General features: G+C 39.3%; 1 protein-coding gene across 1 annotated transcript in view; it reads right to left on the bottom strand.

Annotated features, from left to right (window-relative positions):
* Tmlh (Trimethyllysine hydroxylase) overlaps nt 1-11,368 on the bottom strand; it is a 184,889-nt gene extending 173,521 nt beyond the window's left edge. The window contains exon 1 of the mRNA XM_068348137.1: nt 11,183-11,368. Coding sequence (XP_068204238.1) covers nt 11,183-11,259 — 77 coding nt within the window. The 5' untranslated portion in view covers nt 11,260-11,368. The remainder of the gene's footprint in view (nt 1-11,182) is intronic.
* Nucleotides 11,369-15,000: the final 3,632 nt, after the last annotated feature.

The following is a 15,000-nucleotide window of genomic DNA, read 5'->3' as shown; positions in this document are numbered from 1 at the left end:
TGTATACAAGAGAGGAACTCACATTACAAGCTGGCTAAATACCACTTAAATTCACAAATAAAATACATGAAGAAAATATTTACTCTACACTAAATCAGCTTCGTAAGAATATATATATATATATATATATATATATATATATATATATATATATATATATATATATATATACCATAACAAGTGTTTGTACCCTGAGAAAAACGTGATAAACCCACACTACGGTCACTGCAATGGATGCATACCTTGAAAACCAAATGTATGAAATTTAGGAACAGTTGTAGTACTGTGACATTTGACGCATTACATCACGATATAGTAATATAAAGGCATGACATGAAAAAAAATATTCTGAAAATAAACCTTTAACCCCCTTCGGTTTTCATCAATTAGGCTTATTCATGCTTCTTCAAAACTTCCACTATAGGCACTCAAATGTCCATACTATTAATTCTAATAGTCATATTTTCTCCATCACAAGGCTCAATACTACATTTTATTCTAGACGTTTTATCCAGTTGTAACTAAATTGTGTATTGGTCTTCCTAATCAGGTAGTTGAATCAGTGGAACTTCAAAAGTTCAAAATTGCAGCAAATGTTTTTATGTTGAACAGGCTGACATAAGTCTCTTTTTATAGTTTATGTATGAAAGATCTGTTCATTACTCTTCTTGTTTATTTATTTCCTTATCTCCTGTCCTCAAGGGGCTATTTTTCTCTGTTTGAACAGATGAGCTTATAGTATCCTACGTTTCCAACTAGGGTTGTAGCTCAGCTAATAATAATAATAATAATAATAATAATAATAATAATAATAATAATAATAGAATCAAGCTTTAAAACAGATACTCTCAGTATCCGATTAATCTTAAATATCAAAACTAAGATAGTAGCCACCCGTTGTGATACTACCGTTAGAGAGTAATTATTAGGTTCTTTAACTAGCCCGACGATATTACATTGGATCCCTCTCTCTGGTTACGGTTCAATTTGTCTGTGCCTATATATACACCGAATAGTCTGGCCTATTCTTACCACATTCTCCTTTGTCCTCATACAACTGACAACACTGAGATTACCAAACAATCCTTCTTCGCTTAAGTGGTTAACGACTGTATTGTAATTGTTCAGTGGCTACTTTCCTTTTGGTAAGGGTAGAAGAGACTCATTTTAGCTATGGTAATCAGGTCTTCTAGGAGACGGACACTCTAAAATCAAACTACTGTTCTCTAGTATTGGGTAGTGCCATAGCCTCTGAACCATGGCCTTCCACTGTCTTGGATTAGAGTTCTCTTCTTAACGGGTACACTTCTACATGCCGTTCTATATCTTATTTCTCTTCCTCGTGTTTTTTTTTTTTTTAAGTTTTTATAGTTTATATATGAAGGATCTAATTTTTAATAAATGAAGGGTGTAATTTAATGTTACTATCCTTGAAATATTTTATTTTGATTGTTTATTCTTCTCTTAGAATTTATTTATTTACTTTGTGGTAAAAAATTATGGATAAAGTGGACTGTATACTTAATGCTGTTACTGACTAAAAAGGCGCTACAAATGCCTTTTCGTAACTACCACTGCTCCCTTTACGGCTTCCAAGGAATAACGGGAGATTTCTCTCCCCCAATAAACTATCAATTAGTATAACCGATATTAAATAGTACTACAATCATATAACTCCCAACAATAGGACTACACTCTAAGTCCTTTCATCTACTGAGCAGTCCCTACTGACATGGACTCAGTTCATAAGTCTCAATAAGATACAGCAAGACAAGTTTGCTTCTCTCTCTCTCTCTCTCTCTCTCTCTCTCTCTCTCTCTCTCTCTCTCTCTCTCTCAAGTACTCATGGTTAGATTTTACGACCCTAGAGGACCGCAGTTTGTAGTCTCGTTTTCTATAAGTTGTATAAACTGCTTAGTATGAACACCTTGATGTTAAGTAAGTATTAGGTCGATTCTTAATTACCAACTATGCGTTAAAACAAGAACATAAATCAATGGAGGATATCGAAACGCACCTGTTAAATTGTAGTCAAACTTACTTTAATAGCTAAAAGTTAAAAGAATAAGGGTAAATCACCACTTCTAGACTTAAACACACACCACCACCACGACACCCGGTAACAGATCAACTCAAAGTTTGAGCCTGAGGCCCTGAGCAAAAGATGTCTCCTTCGTCGTGCATTCAGGTTTTATACGAGGAAAGGAGACAAGTTACACAATTACAAAGTATGTAAGACTGCCTACAAGATTTACATTAACACAGAAAACCTTGAAGCAAATTCAAAGATCAACATAAAAACAAATTCAAAACACACAGCATGTAATTTTAAACACATTTCTTAAATGTAATTAGCTGTTTGGTGGTGTGTGATAAATATGATCATGGGTAGTGTAACAGTGTCACGCCCATACATCTATGGAGGAGCATGAACTAGGTGAATCATAGGGCGAACACTGCCCACGTTGTCTTCTAACCTTTGACCTCAACTAATGGATTCTCTGGAGAAATGTAAACAAGTTAGTAACACCTTCAACTACTACCACACGTTGTACAACACATTCGCTAGAAGTACATAAACAAATCTTATTATTAAAACTGAAATATCTATTGACATTTTGTAAGCATATCTTACGGTGATTGACCATACATAAAATGCTACATACTAAAACCATAGTCATGCATGAAACAAACAATAACGTAAGAGTGTCATTCTCTCGTAAGATGAGGTTCTTTAACTCTTATCATAATATGCAATAAAACACATATTTCTATGTAAGATGTAAGATGAGGCTGCTTGCAGTGCCTAAGCACCGCCCACATAAGTGACGTCATTGTCCACGTCACAAGCTATCTGTATTTCCTTCTGCTGTGTATCAGTTGCAATGAAGATATGAAACCCCGCTGACTATCATTCCCTGATCCTGCCTAGCTTGAGATCCAACATGGCGCAGTGAATGAAAATAAAAAGAGGACCTACAGTAATAACCGTGGCACAGCATGACACCACCATCGAGACGACCCTCGTTTGCATCCCCTAGGGGCAGGATTTCAAGGACAGGAACCTCTGGAACCGAGTTGGGATATCGCCGGCTTCCATGCTGCAGGCTCATCGCTGTTACAAACCCAGCAACAAGCCATCCAGAATCTTCAGGCTGGGATAACAACGTTGTCAGTCCAGAGTACCAATGTCCCCCAACCAAGGATCACTTCGTCTGCAGCTCCGGAAAAGTGCGAGGCTGAGATCTTGCCTGCAGCCTTCAGGTCTTGGGGACGGTCAATGGAGTGTTGGTTGCATTGTGTTCCGATATTGCAACGTGCCCTCGATTCTAGGTATACTGACACCCAGTGGAGTGCCCTGTCAACTGAAGGGGCATTCAATGCGATTACGCAAATGGTAGTGAAAGCTTCTATCCAAGCAGTGCAGTGGCTCAAGTTTTTTTATTTGGCCCAAGAGCCTAGTGAGTTCTTCAATTATTATTTTATCAAGTGTATGCAAAAGGCTAGTGATTGTGCATTCACATGTCCTTATTGCAATCATGATTTATCTGAATATATGCTTTTGCACAAGCTCATGGTAGGCCTAAGTGATAAAGTGCTCAAAAGGCAAGTGTTTCAATCATGAAATAATATCCGTGATATAGATTCCATCAGAGTCATGTGCAGTACTTTCGAGGCCGCTCGTGACGACGCCCTTTGTAATAGGGCATGGCTTAGCAGTTCCCTTAGAGCAGCTGCTGTCGGTGGGTTTGAGGAGGAACACAAGGTAAAGGTGGCAGCTGCCCTTCCTAATTGTGACAGGAGTACCTCAGTAAAAGTACAATCGCATCCTTGTGGTAATTGTGGTACTCGTTATACCCTTGGGTATTCCGCATGTCCCGCAAGAAAAATTACATGTTACAGGTGCGGTAAAACCGGTCACCTGAAGAAGTGTTGCAGAGGGCGGAGTGCCAGGAATAATGTTAGTGGTCTGGCAGCGGAGTCGGACATAGCGGGTGCAGTGATTGCAGTTGTTGTGGCGGCAGAGGCAAGGTTGCAGAATGGGCCATCCCCGCAACCCACTATTCGTGTCGATGTATGCTTGGCCAACTTGGGAGAGTGGTCCTGTGTCCGTGCGGTGCCGGACACTGGTGCCCAGGTTTGTGTTGCGACGCTGAACATAAAACCAGCTTCCATGCTGCAGGCTCATCGCTGTTACAAACCCAGCAACAAGCCATCCAGAATCTTCAGGCTGGGATAACAGCGTTGTCAGTCCAGAGTACCAATCTCCCCCAACCAAGGATCACTTCGTCTGCAGCTCCGGAAAAGTGTGAGGCTGAGATCTTGCCTGCAGCCTTCAGGTCTTGGAGACGGTCAATGGAGTGTTGGTTGCATTGTGTTCCGATATTGCAACGTGCCCTCGATTCTAGGTATACTGACGCCCAGTGGAGTGCCCTGTCTACTGAAGGGGCATTCAATGCGATTAAGCAAATGGTAGTGAAAGCTTCTGTCCAAGCAGTGCAGTGGCTCAAGTTTTTTTATTTGGCCCAAGAGCCTAGTGAGTTCTTCAATTATTATTTTATCAAGTGTATGCAAAAGGCTAGTGATTGTGCATTCACATGTCCTAATTGCAATCATGATTTATCTGAATATATGCTTTTGCACAAGCTCATGGTAGGCCTAAGTGATAAAGTGCTCAAAAGGCAAGTGTTTCAATCATGAAATAATATCCGTGATATAGATTCCATCAGAGTCATGTGCAGTACTTTCGGGGCCGTTCGTGACGACGCCCTTCGTAATAGGGCATGGCTTAGCAGTTCCCTTAGAGCAGCTGCTGTCGGTGGGTTTGAGGAGGAACACAAGGTAAAGGTGGCAGCTGCCCTTCCTAATTGTGACAGGAAAAATGACATGTTACAGGTGCAGTAAAACCGGTCACCTGAAGAAGTGTTGCAGAGGGCGGAGTGCCAGGAATAACGTTAGTGGTCTGGCAGCGGAGTCGGACATAGCGGGTGCAGTGATTGCAGTTGTTGTGGCGGCAGATGCAAGGTTGCAGAATGGGCCATCCCCGCAACCCACTATTCGTGTCGATGTATGCTTGGCCAACTTGGGAGAGTGGTCCTGTGTCCGAGCAGTGCCGGACACTGGTGCCCAGGTTTGTGTTGCGACGCTGAACATAAAACCAGCTAAGCTGAGGTTAAAGAGAGGATTGCAAGACTTCACCAGCCTGTATCTGAAGTGTTTAGGGTCGACCTCTTGCACCATAGAATACAAGGGGAGGTACACAACCCAGGAAGTATACTTTGTAAAGTCCTCCATTGATTTTTATTCATTCCTGGATGCTTGCAAGAAACTTGGTCTTGTGCCAGAAGTGTTCCCTAACCACGGCCCCTTCACAGACTCTGCACCCACAGCAGCAAGTGCAACCCTTACATTAGCTGAAGCAACCGATCAACCTGTGAGACCGTCGGCCATTCTGTTTCCCCTAGTGAGGAGAATATTACCAGATTAGAAAACTGGTTATTAGCCCATTTTTCAAGTGCGACTTTCAACACCAAGAGAGAACCCCTCCCGGTAATGGATGGGGAACCCCACCATATCCTCTTGTTACCTGACGCAGTTCCTTACGCCTGCCACACACCTGCGTCAGTACCCAAGCATTGGGAAAAGGAGGTAAAAGCCCAGTTGGAGGAGGACGTCAAGAGAGGGGTCTTACAAAGAGCTTCCCCTGGAGAGCCCACAGAATGGTGTTCACATATGGTGGTAGTGGCCAAGAAAACGGGGCAACCAAGACGTACGGTCGACTACCAAAATCTCAATGCAAGTTGTTGAAGGGAGACGCACCATTCCCCTACGCCCTTCGATATGGTATCCAGCATTCCCCTTTGCTCATACAAGACTGTGGCCGACGCCTATTGGGGATTTCACCTGGTAGAACTGGACAAGGAAAGCATACCCCTAACCACATTCATCACACCTTGGGGCAGGTACCAATACCGAAGGACAACAATGGGACATTGTTCTGCCTCCGACGCATATACTGTACACGCCGTTTCGATGATGCCATTGAAGAAGTACCTAGGAAGTTTAAGTGTGTAGACGACACACTTCTGTACAATTCGAGCGTAGAAAGCGCCTTTTGGCATGTGTATGACTTCCTCGCAGACTGTGCATACAAAGGCATCACTTTGAAACCAGAAAAATTCAAGTTCTGCAAGAAAGAAGTGGAATTCGTCGGATATTTATCTGCCATCAAAAGTTTTTCTATGCCGCAAAAGCCCACAATATCCAACATCAGGTCAGGGTATGGTTTTGTCAATCAGCTGGCCCCCTTTCTGACAAGAGCGCCCATCATGACCGACTTTAGAGACCTGCTGAAGAAGCTCTCGGGCAAACAGGTCTATTGGGATGAGCACCTTCAGGAAAAGTTTTGTTAAGTGCAAGACATTGTCTGCAAGTTGGCCAAGGACGTCTTCACCTACTACGATAAGCTGCGGCCGACTGTTGCAGTCACAGACTGGAGTAAGGAGGGGGTGGGCTTCGTCATCCTCCAACAATATTGCAGTTGTACCTCCGTCAAAACCCCCTTCTGTTGTAGAGATGGTTGGAGAATAGCGCTTTGTGGCAGTCGGTTCCTCACGCCCGCCGAGTCTGAGTATGCAGCTGTGGAGGGGGAAGCCCTTGCAGTGGCCTGGTGCTTAAGAAAACCACGGTTATTCTTATTGGGCTGTCCGAACTTTACCATTGTCACGGACCACCGCCCTTTAGTCAAGTTACTAGGCAATAGAAGTCTCGGCAATATTACCAACCCCAGACTGTTTAGATTAAAGGAGAAAACATTATTGTATAATTTCAACGTTAAATACCTACCAGGCAAGAGAAATCATGCTGCCGACTTCCTCTCACGTTTTCCTAGCCTGAGGACGGCGCCAAATAGACAGGATGCGAGCTTCAACGAAGAATTAACGATTGCTATGGTGTCAGCAACCACATAAAACCTACAGGAGCAGTGCACCATAGACGAGAAAACTGTTGAAGAGGCAGCCCTGGATGACCTTGCATATCAGCTACTAGTCGCTCGAGGGACTGCAGGGGACTGGAACCCGAAGAAATCTCAAGAAATTGCATGTTTGAGGCCCTTCTACGGCATCAGAGAACATCTCTCTATATCTGGCAACCTGGTCACATACTGCTTCAATGACAACTGCATCCGCCTTGTCATTCCCGAAGGACTCCGCCATCAGATAACCGCCAACCTCCATTCTGGACATCAAGGCCTAGATACAATGTTGAGGAGAGCGAGACATTCAGTCTATTGGCCGGGCAACAAGGGTGACCTCCAGCATCATCGTTCACGATGTAAATCGTGCGACGCCCACACACCATCACTGCCTGCCAAAGTCATGAAAATTACCCCTGCCCCAGAGTACCCGTTCCTACAGACTGTCATGGACCTGTTTCAGCTCGAAAGACACATGTATATGGCATATTGTGACAGGCTTACAGGCTGGCTAGAAATAGCCCACTTCCCCAATGGCACCTTGTCTGCAAAGGTCATGACAAAACTTAGGCATTACTTCACTCGATGGGGAGCACCTGAACAATTGTCTACAGACGGCGGCACCAACCTGGTGAGTGAAGAGATGATGACCTTCCACAGGAGATGGAGAGTTAACGTAGGCCTATCATCGTCCCACTATCCGCAGTCAAATGGGAGAGCCGAGACCGCAGTTAAGTCCGTGAAAAGGATAATTAGAACAAGTATCAGCGGGACTGGAAGCCTCGATAACGACAAGGTATCATTGGCCATGCTATAATACCTGAACACGTGCTTAAGGGGTATGAATAAATCTCCGGCGCAATTGGCAACTGGGAGACAGTTACGGGATGGTGTACCGACTGCAAAACTCAACTATATGATAGACCAACACTGGAGAAAATCCATTAGAAAAAGAGAACTTCAAGTAGCAGAGAAAAATGAGAAGATAATTGAAAGCGGCAGCGACAGGAGGCTAACGCCCTTACAGCCAGGCACGCACGTTAGGGTTCAAAATCAGATGACCAAGGCCTAGGACAGGAGGCTGGGAATCATAGTCGAGCAACGACCTCATAGACAGCACATCGTGAGACTAGATGGTAGAGGGCGTCCGTCGATAAGGAACAGAAGACACCTCAGGGTCACTGAACTGCCGGTCAATGAGACAAGAGGAGCCACTCCTACCGACGACGGAGTGGGTCATGAGCCTACAGTAAGTTTCCTCCATCAGCGCCAGAGGTACGGCCTCCAAGCAAGAGAGAGGCCCCTGTCTGGATGAACGATTATGTATAATTATCTCTGCTTTGATTTTGCATTTATAAAATGAAAGCAACTTCTGTTTTATTTTACAGCACTTAGACGCATTGGTTTCATATTTACAAAATTATATTTTGTATGAGATTCACGACTCAGTTTTAGTGCACATCTTGCAATGCTAATGTAATTATTATTTCGCTTAAGGTTACGTTAATGCTCTCTCTCTCTCTCTCTCTCTCTCTCTCTCTCTCTCTCTCTCTCTCTCTCTCTCTCTCTCTCTCTCTCTCATCTACCATTATCACGATTATGATGTTTTTCATTGAAAGAGCATAGCATTTCGCTTGTTATATCTGCTTTTGATATTGTCATTTATAAGTTTTGAAAATATTGCCCTCGTAATATTTTGGGAGGGAGATGCAAGATGAGGCTGCTTGCAGCGCCTAAGCGCCGCCCACATAAATGACGTCATTGTCCACGTCACGGGCTATCTGTATTTCCTTCCGCTGTGTATCAACCTCGCAGTGTTGCTAAGTGTAGGGACATGTCTTTACACGTAGGAACATTGGGTCAAATATTTGAAGCGTAGGGACGTAGGGACGCCTGAATAAATAAAGCAAAATCGTAGGTACAAAATCAAATTTTCTAAACTTCATATTGTTGCAAGTAAGGCTTCACCCAATTTGCCTGGCAACAATGAGGATTTAGTTCGTAATATTGCTACATGTGTATCGCACAGCTCCAAAAGGCAAGCAGAATTAGCAGAACTACAGGAGTTTGTTAATACTGAGAGACTCAAAATGCTTACACTTGTAGACACAAGATGGCTAGCAATACAGCATTGCATAGAACGAATATTAAGTCAGTGGGAAGTATCAAAACTTTTGTTTTTTCAAGCTCATACTGAAGATAAGGTTGTTTCAGCTGAGCTCATAATGAAGGAATTTAATAATCCCTATACAAAGGCATATCTGCTCTTATTGAAATATGTTTTAGGATATTTTAATCAAATAAATGCATTGTTTCAAAGTAAAAACAATTTAATTGGTGTTCTTTTATCAAGCCTGAATATCTTTCCGATTTATCTCAGATTGACCCAAACAGCACATTAGTTACTTCCTCTTCAGCAAGTAGGTTTAGGAGGAGAATGTAAGACCATACTAAGGTCCATTGATAATAATGAAGGTAATAAACATTTCAGAACAAGATGCCTAGGATTTTACCAGACGGCATTAACAGAAATTTTCAAGAGATTGTCTCTTTTAGATGACCTATACAAAAAAAAAAAATTAAATGCATTATACCAAAAACTGCTCTGAGTTTAGAAAGAAGGGAGACTTTACCGAACTTATTGACATTGTCTTCAAAATATGAACATATAATCGGATCAGTAAGTCAAATCCAATGGGAATGGGAGGATTTACCAGTGTACTTTAATCCAGATGAACAAATTAGACTTGAAAAAAAATGGATGTAGAAGAGTTCTGGGAACATCTCTCACAATTGCATAACTACTCTGATGTTTATGTTTTCAGAAACCTAGCTTTAATGGCAAAACTTGTTTTAACACTGCCACATTTCAATGCAGAAACAAAGAGAATTTTCTCTATGATGGGAGATGCTAAGACTAAGAAAAGGAACAAAATGGGGTCTCAATTGCTCGAGTCCATATTATTCATAAATTCAAATATGAGATTTAAGGGTAATAATTGTTTAGACTTAGCAAGAGGTATTGATGATGAATATCTTGGGTTCCACAATCAACAAATGTATGACTTTTTGCAAGAGTAGACATTTCACATTTAGTTAATTCTATATATATTCAGGATTTCATACAAAGTTTCCAGCTATCAGTTTCAATGAAGATATGAAACCATGCTGACTAACATTCCCTGATCCTGCCTAGCTTAAGATCCAACATTCTACCAAATAAGAAGACATAAAAATTTCGGTTTTATGAATAAAGACACAAATGCAATAACATAATTCCTGTTTGCCAATTACCCGACAAACGACAATTCTCAATAATAAATCAATCAATAACCCGTATGAACACGCAATACTCATAACCTTACGGTAAGAGGAAGGTTATAGTTATACAGATGCATACACAAAAATGTTATGTCAAATCGTTGTGAGAGGAATTTCTCACATACTTGTTTCCTTTCCTCGCCGGGCTATTTTTCCCTGTTGGAGCCATTTGGGTTTTAAGCATTTCGCTTTTCCAACTAGGGTTATAGCCTACCTTGTAATAATAATAATAATAATAATAATAATAATAATAATAATAATAATAATAATACCATGTCCCAAAATTTACTCCCCATAGTACTCTTACCACGAAAAAAAAATCATCAAATTGAGTTCATACATCAGTTGTGGAAGCATTATTCTTTATCGGCTCTCCTCATTAGTTCATATTCGTTCCCTCTTCTCCTAACAACAAAATTCCCTATAGTATAACATCCATGCAGTTTTCCATTGTCAGAACAATTATAGAGAAGCTGCTGAAATTAATGTCACCCTTTAGCGCTTAATACAAGTTCACAATCAAGAACCCTACAATAATAGAGAGAAGAGAGAGACTGTCACTGAACAGCTGACAAACACCAATGGTAAAATGGTTGCCTAGTTCCACTATAACGTAAACTAATTACAATAAATATACTTAAAATTAATTTGGCTTTGTTTACTCACTAGTCATGCATTTGAATACAAATAATCCATGCTGCATTCAATAATATTTAAGGCTTGACTTGTGACAATACTTTCAAGTTTGAAAATTAAAACCAAAAAATTAGCATCTTAGCAAGTGGTCGGAGGCCACTATCCCTACGATAAGAACAACTGCACGGGTAAAAGTTTCTCATTAGTAATGCACCCTATTTCCAAAATTCTGTGGTACATTTCACTAACCTGTTACATACTGAAGATAAAAGTCCTGTGTGTCTCCTAAAAGTAAGTGCAATTGCTGACATTGCCGATGTTTTCATTGCTGCGAATACCACTGTAACAACAACAAGCCACGGAACCAATGTAAGCAAGTGTCGAGACTCGAGAGGCGACTGCCCGGCGAAAATGCACGTATACACTATACAGTAGTACTGTTAACTTTCAAGGGATATCTTTAAATCTTTTTATGTAGAAAAAGATTTTCGTAGGGTTATGAATTTGGATATCTCATATTGTGTGGTAATTTTTAGTTCTTGATTTATTCAATAACATTAAATTAAGTGTTTTCGTATAATTTCGTTACATGATTCATTTCGTTTCGATCACTACCTTATGGAATTTCAAGGTTAATTGCATAACTAACTTTACTCCTCGGTGAACTTGCCTTATTCATTCGCTATCTTTGAGTAGCCTACCAATGATTATCGGTAGCACAAGATAATACATGAAATCTGCTAGTTTTGTTGTCCTTAAACGGATATAACAATTTATGGATTTATCGTTACGATCGTGAACTAAATAATCGACGTTAGACAGTCTTGTAGTGAAATGTAGCTTAAAACAATTATGTTCCTTCATGGACGACTATAAAAGATGGACTTCAGATTTTTTTCTTATACGTCCAAAATAAGTCGCGAGGAGTGAGTTACCAGTGCGCCATATCAGATGAACGTTTTATATGGGAAAATACCCCAAATGACAACTACATACAGTACTTCGCTGATATAGCAAGCGGCCGGCCTGTATGCTTAACCCACGAAGGCGTGACAGGGATGCGGGGTTACAATGGTATAAAGAAGGCAATGACAAAGCATACAATATTGATGGAGGCTACATTTCTTTAGAATTGGCCTGTACTAGGGACTAAATGCCGGGTCTAAAGAAGGGCTAAAATGTGTGAGAGATAAAAAAGTATACGATAAATAAAATAAATTTATTGGTCTAAAAAATGTAAGTGGTATAAGAAAAATATGCTTTATGTTCCAGAAATTCTTGCAATCTGCATGCAGCATCAGTAATTATTTGACATAGCGTCAGACTTACATACAATTGTTAGAACAAATATGCAAAAAGAAAAAATAAGAAAATTATTTCTTTAACATTTATAGGCCTACCATTTGGCTACAACATACGATCATTATAACAAGCTGGTGGTGATATTTTGTTACAAGAATTTCTGAAACTATGAATAGCAGGAAAACGATGGCAATAGCATCAATAGAATAAATCATTATTAGTTCCTCTCTTTAATATACAGTCCTACACTATTTTTTTACCCATTTGAACCCATATACTGTAGGTTAGAATTAAGGAGAAAAATAGTTTTCAGTCCACTATGTAATACTGCTTTAGCGTTCGTTAAAAAAAAAAAAAAAAAAAAAAAAAAAAAAAGTGTATGACATGAGTTTTTATTCATTTCTAAATTTAACAAACGGGTTTTGGCTAAGGAAAGAAAAAAAGATGAGTATATTTTTTTTCTTCTTTTTTTTTTAGTGTTAAAAATCTTTAATTTGTTCGATACAACACATCAAATGTAGCAAAGAAGCATAAGTAAATTTACTTAAACTTTTTGTATGATACGTTATTGTCTCTCAAAAGACAAAACCTAATCAATATTTCGTAACAAGCTGAAAACCTGGAAAGAAAAAGCAGAAAATGTAAATAAGAAATGTTTCATAAGAGGGGAGTTGCAATCAAGAATATGCCTAATACCTAGAATCCTAAATGGGCGACATGCAGTTAAGGAAAAAAGGTCAATCTGCGTACGTGGATCCCGTTGTCATATACCAAACTAAGAAACATACTTTGTGTGTTGTGAGGGTTTGACTTCATCCCCCTTGATTTGCACCATTCATCCATTTCATCTGGATCTCTGCTAAGAGCCATCTTGCTTAAACCGTCACAAGTATACATCTAGATGACTGGATCGACGGAAAGAGAGTCGAATCAACAACATGGGCACTATGCTTGTTTTCATAGACAACTATAATGGAATTATGATATAATAATTTTAGGACCTACACCATTACTCTGTAAAACACCAAAGATTACATTCGATAAACAATTCAACCCGTTTATTAGAAATTCAGTAACAGTATCAAGAATTAATCCATTAAAGCCAATCCATCCTTGTCCGAAAACAATGGTTTCATTGTTGATATATCTAATAGCAACAATGAAGTCAAAACTGACCATAGCAACGTCACGGCCGAATTAAAAATTTATGTTGATCACAGAACATTGAAAATTGAATTGCAAAAAAACTTAAAATTATCAGCAATCGTGGCAATTGTAGCACTAGACAATGCATAAGCGAATAAGCATAAAATAGAGCAATATATGCGACGTTATGAATAAGATAGCCTTATTTGTAACATCATGAACAAAAAAGAAAAAAAAAATACGAATTTTTTTTCTCCCTCCCTTTGAGCAAAAAAAAAAAAAAAAAAAAAAAAAAAAAAAAAAAAACTTTAATATAAGATAGATGTTCCGGACACCATTTCTATTCCAGATGTATGACTCGAGCCAAGATACCAACACTCCAAGCTATAATAGGAAATACTGAGGCATGATTCCTGTTATGTTATTGTTACTGGCGATCATCTAAAATAATCATAAATGATTTTATTTTGTAAGACGTGTCATTTACATCAGTTGAATTATCATTAAACAGTTTTCAATTTTAAAGCTAAGTAAACTTTTAATTTAAGCTAAATTTGTGCAGTCTTAACTATACTAATGCAACATGTTGAATACTAGTGTTTTTAACCTACTCTAGTTCTCTGTTTGCCCATATCTTGATTTTAAGTTTTTCTTACTCAAATATTATTTGTCTTTTCCTTCGCCTTTGATATAGGATTTGTTTTTTATTGTCTATATTTCTTTCAATGAATATAGATAATACTACTATTTCTATGACTCCTTTGTATGGTTTTTGTAGCTCAGTTGATTCAATTCTTTCTTTTATATACTACTGGTAAAAAAATTGTCTTGCCCTCAAAAGTCATTTTAAAACAAGTCTGATTTAATGAATATATATATATATATATATATATATATATATATATATATATATATATATATATATATATATATATATATATATATATATATCCTCCCTATTGTGTCTTACAAGCAAAGTTTTGCTAGTGTTTTGTTTTCCTGATGAATCAATTGATTTATAGTTTGAGCTAGTAATGTTATCATTATTGTTATGATAATAATAATAATTATTATTATTATTATTATTATTATTATTATTATTATTATTATTATTATTATTATTATTATTATTATTATTATTATTTTGGTAGTAGAACCTCTTTCAGGCAAGTTTTGTTGAAAATAATGGCTGCCTCTGTTGCTTTGATCTTATACTCCGTCTCCGTCGTCCAGACGTGTACGTGAGATACATAGATGACACTTTTATCATGGCCCCTTCTACCCAGGACATCGAGACCCTCCGCAGGACGTTTGAGGTATGCCACCGCCTGAGGTTTACTGTTGAAAATAGCAAAGATGGACGGCTGCCCTTCCTAGATGTTCTCACATCTCCTAACACTACCGGATTTGATACTAGTGTGTACATTAAGCCCACTAACCTCGGGTTATGCTTGAACGGAGACAGTGAATGCCCTACCAGGTACAAGGCCTCCACCATCAAGGCCTACGACCACAGAACCCTCTCCCACTGCTCCTCTTGGGCTGCCACACACCAAGAACTCGACCGAGTCGCCCAGGTCCTGGTGAACAATGATTACTCTAATAGACAAGTTAGCCAT

Source organism: Palaemon carinicauda, chromosome 24, assembly GCF_036898095.1.
Source record: "Palaemon carinicauda isolate YSFRI2023 chromosome 24, ASM3689809v2, whole genome shotgun sequence".
Classification (NCBI taxonomy): Eukaryota; Metazoa; Arthropoda; class Malacostraca; order Decapoda; family Palaemonidae; genus Palaemon; species Palaemon carinicauda.
This window is presented reverse-complemented; position numbering and strand designations above follow the sequence as displayed.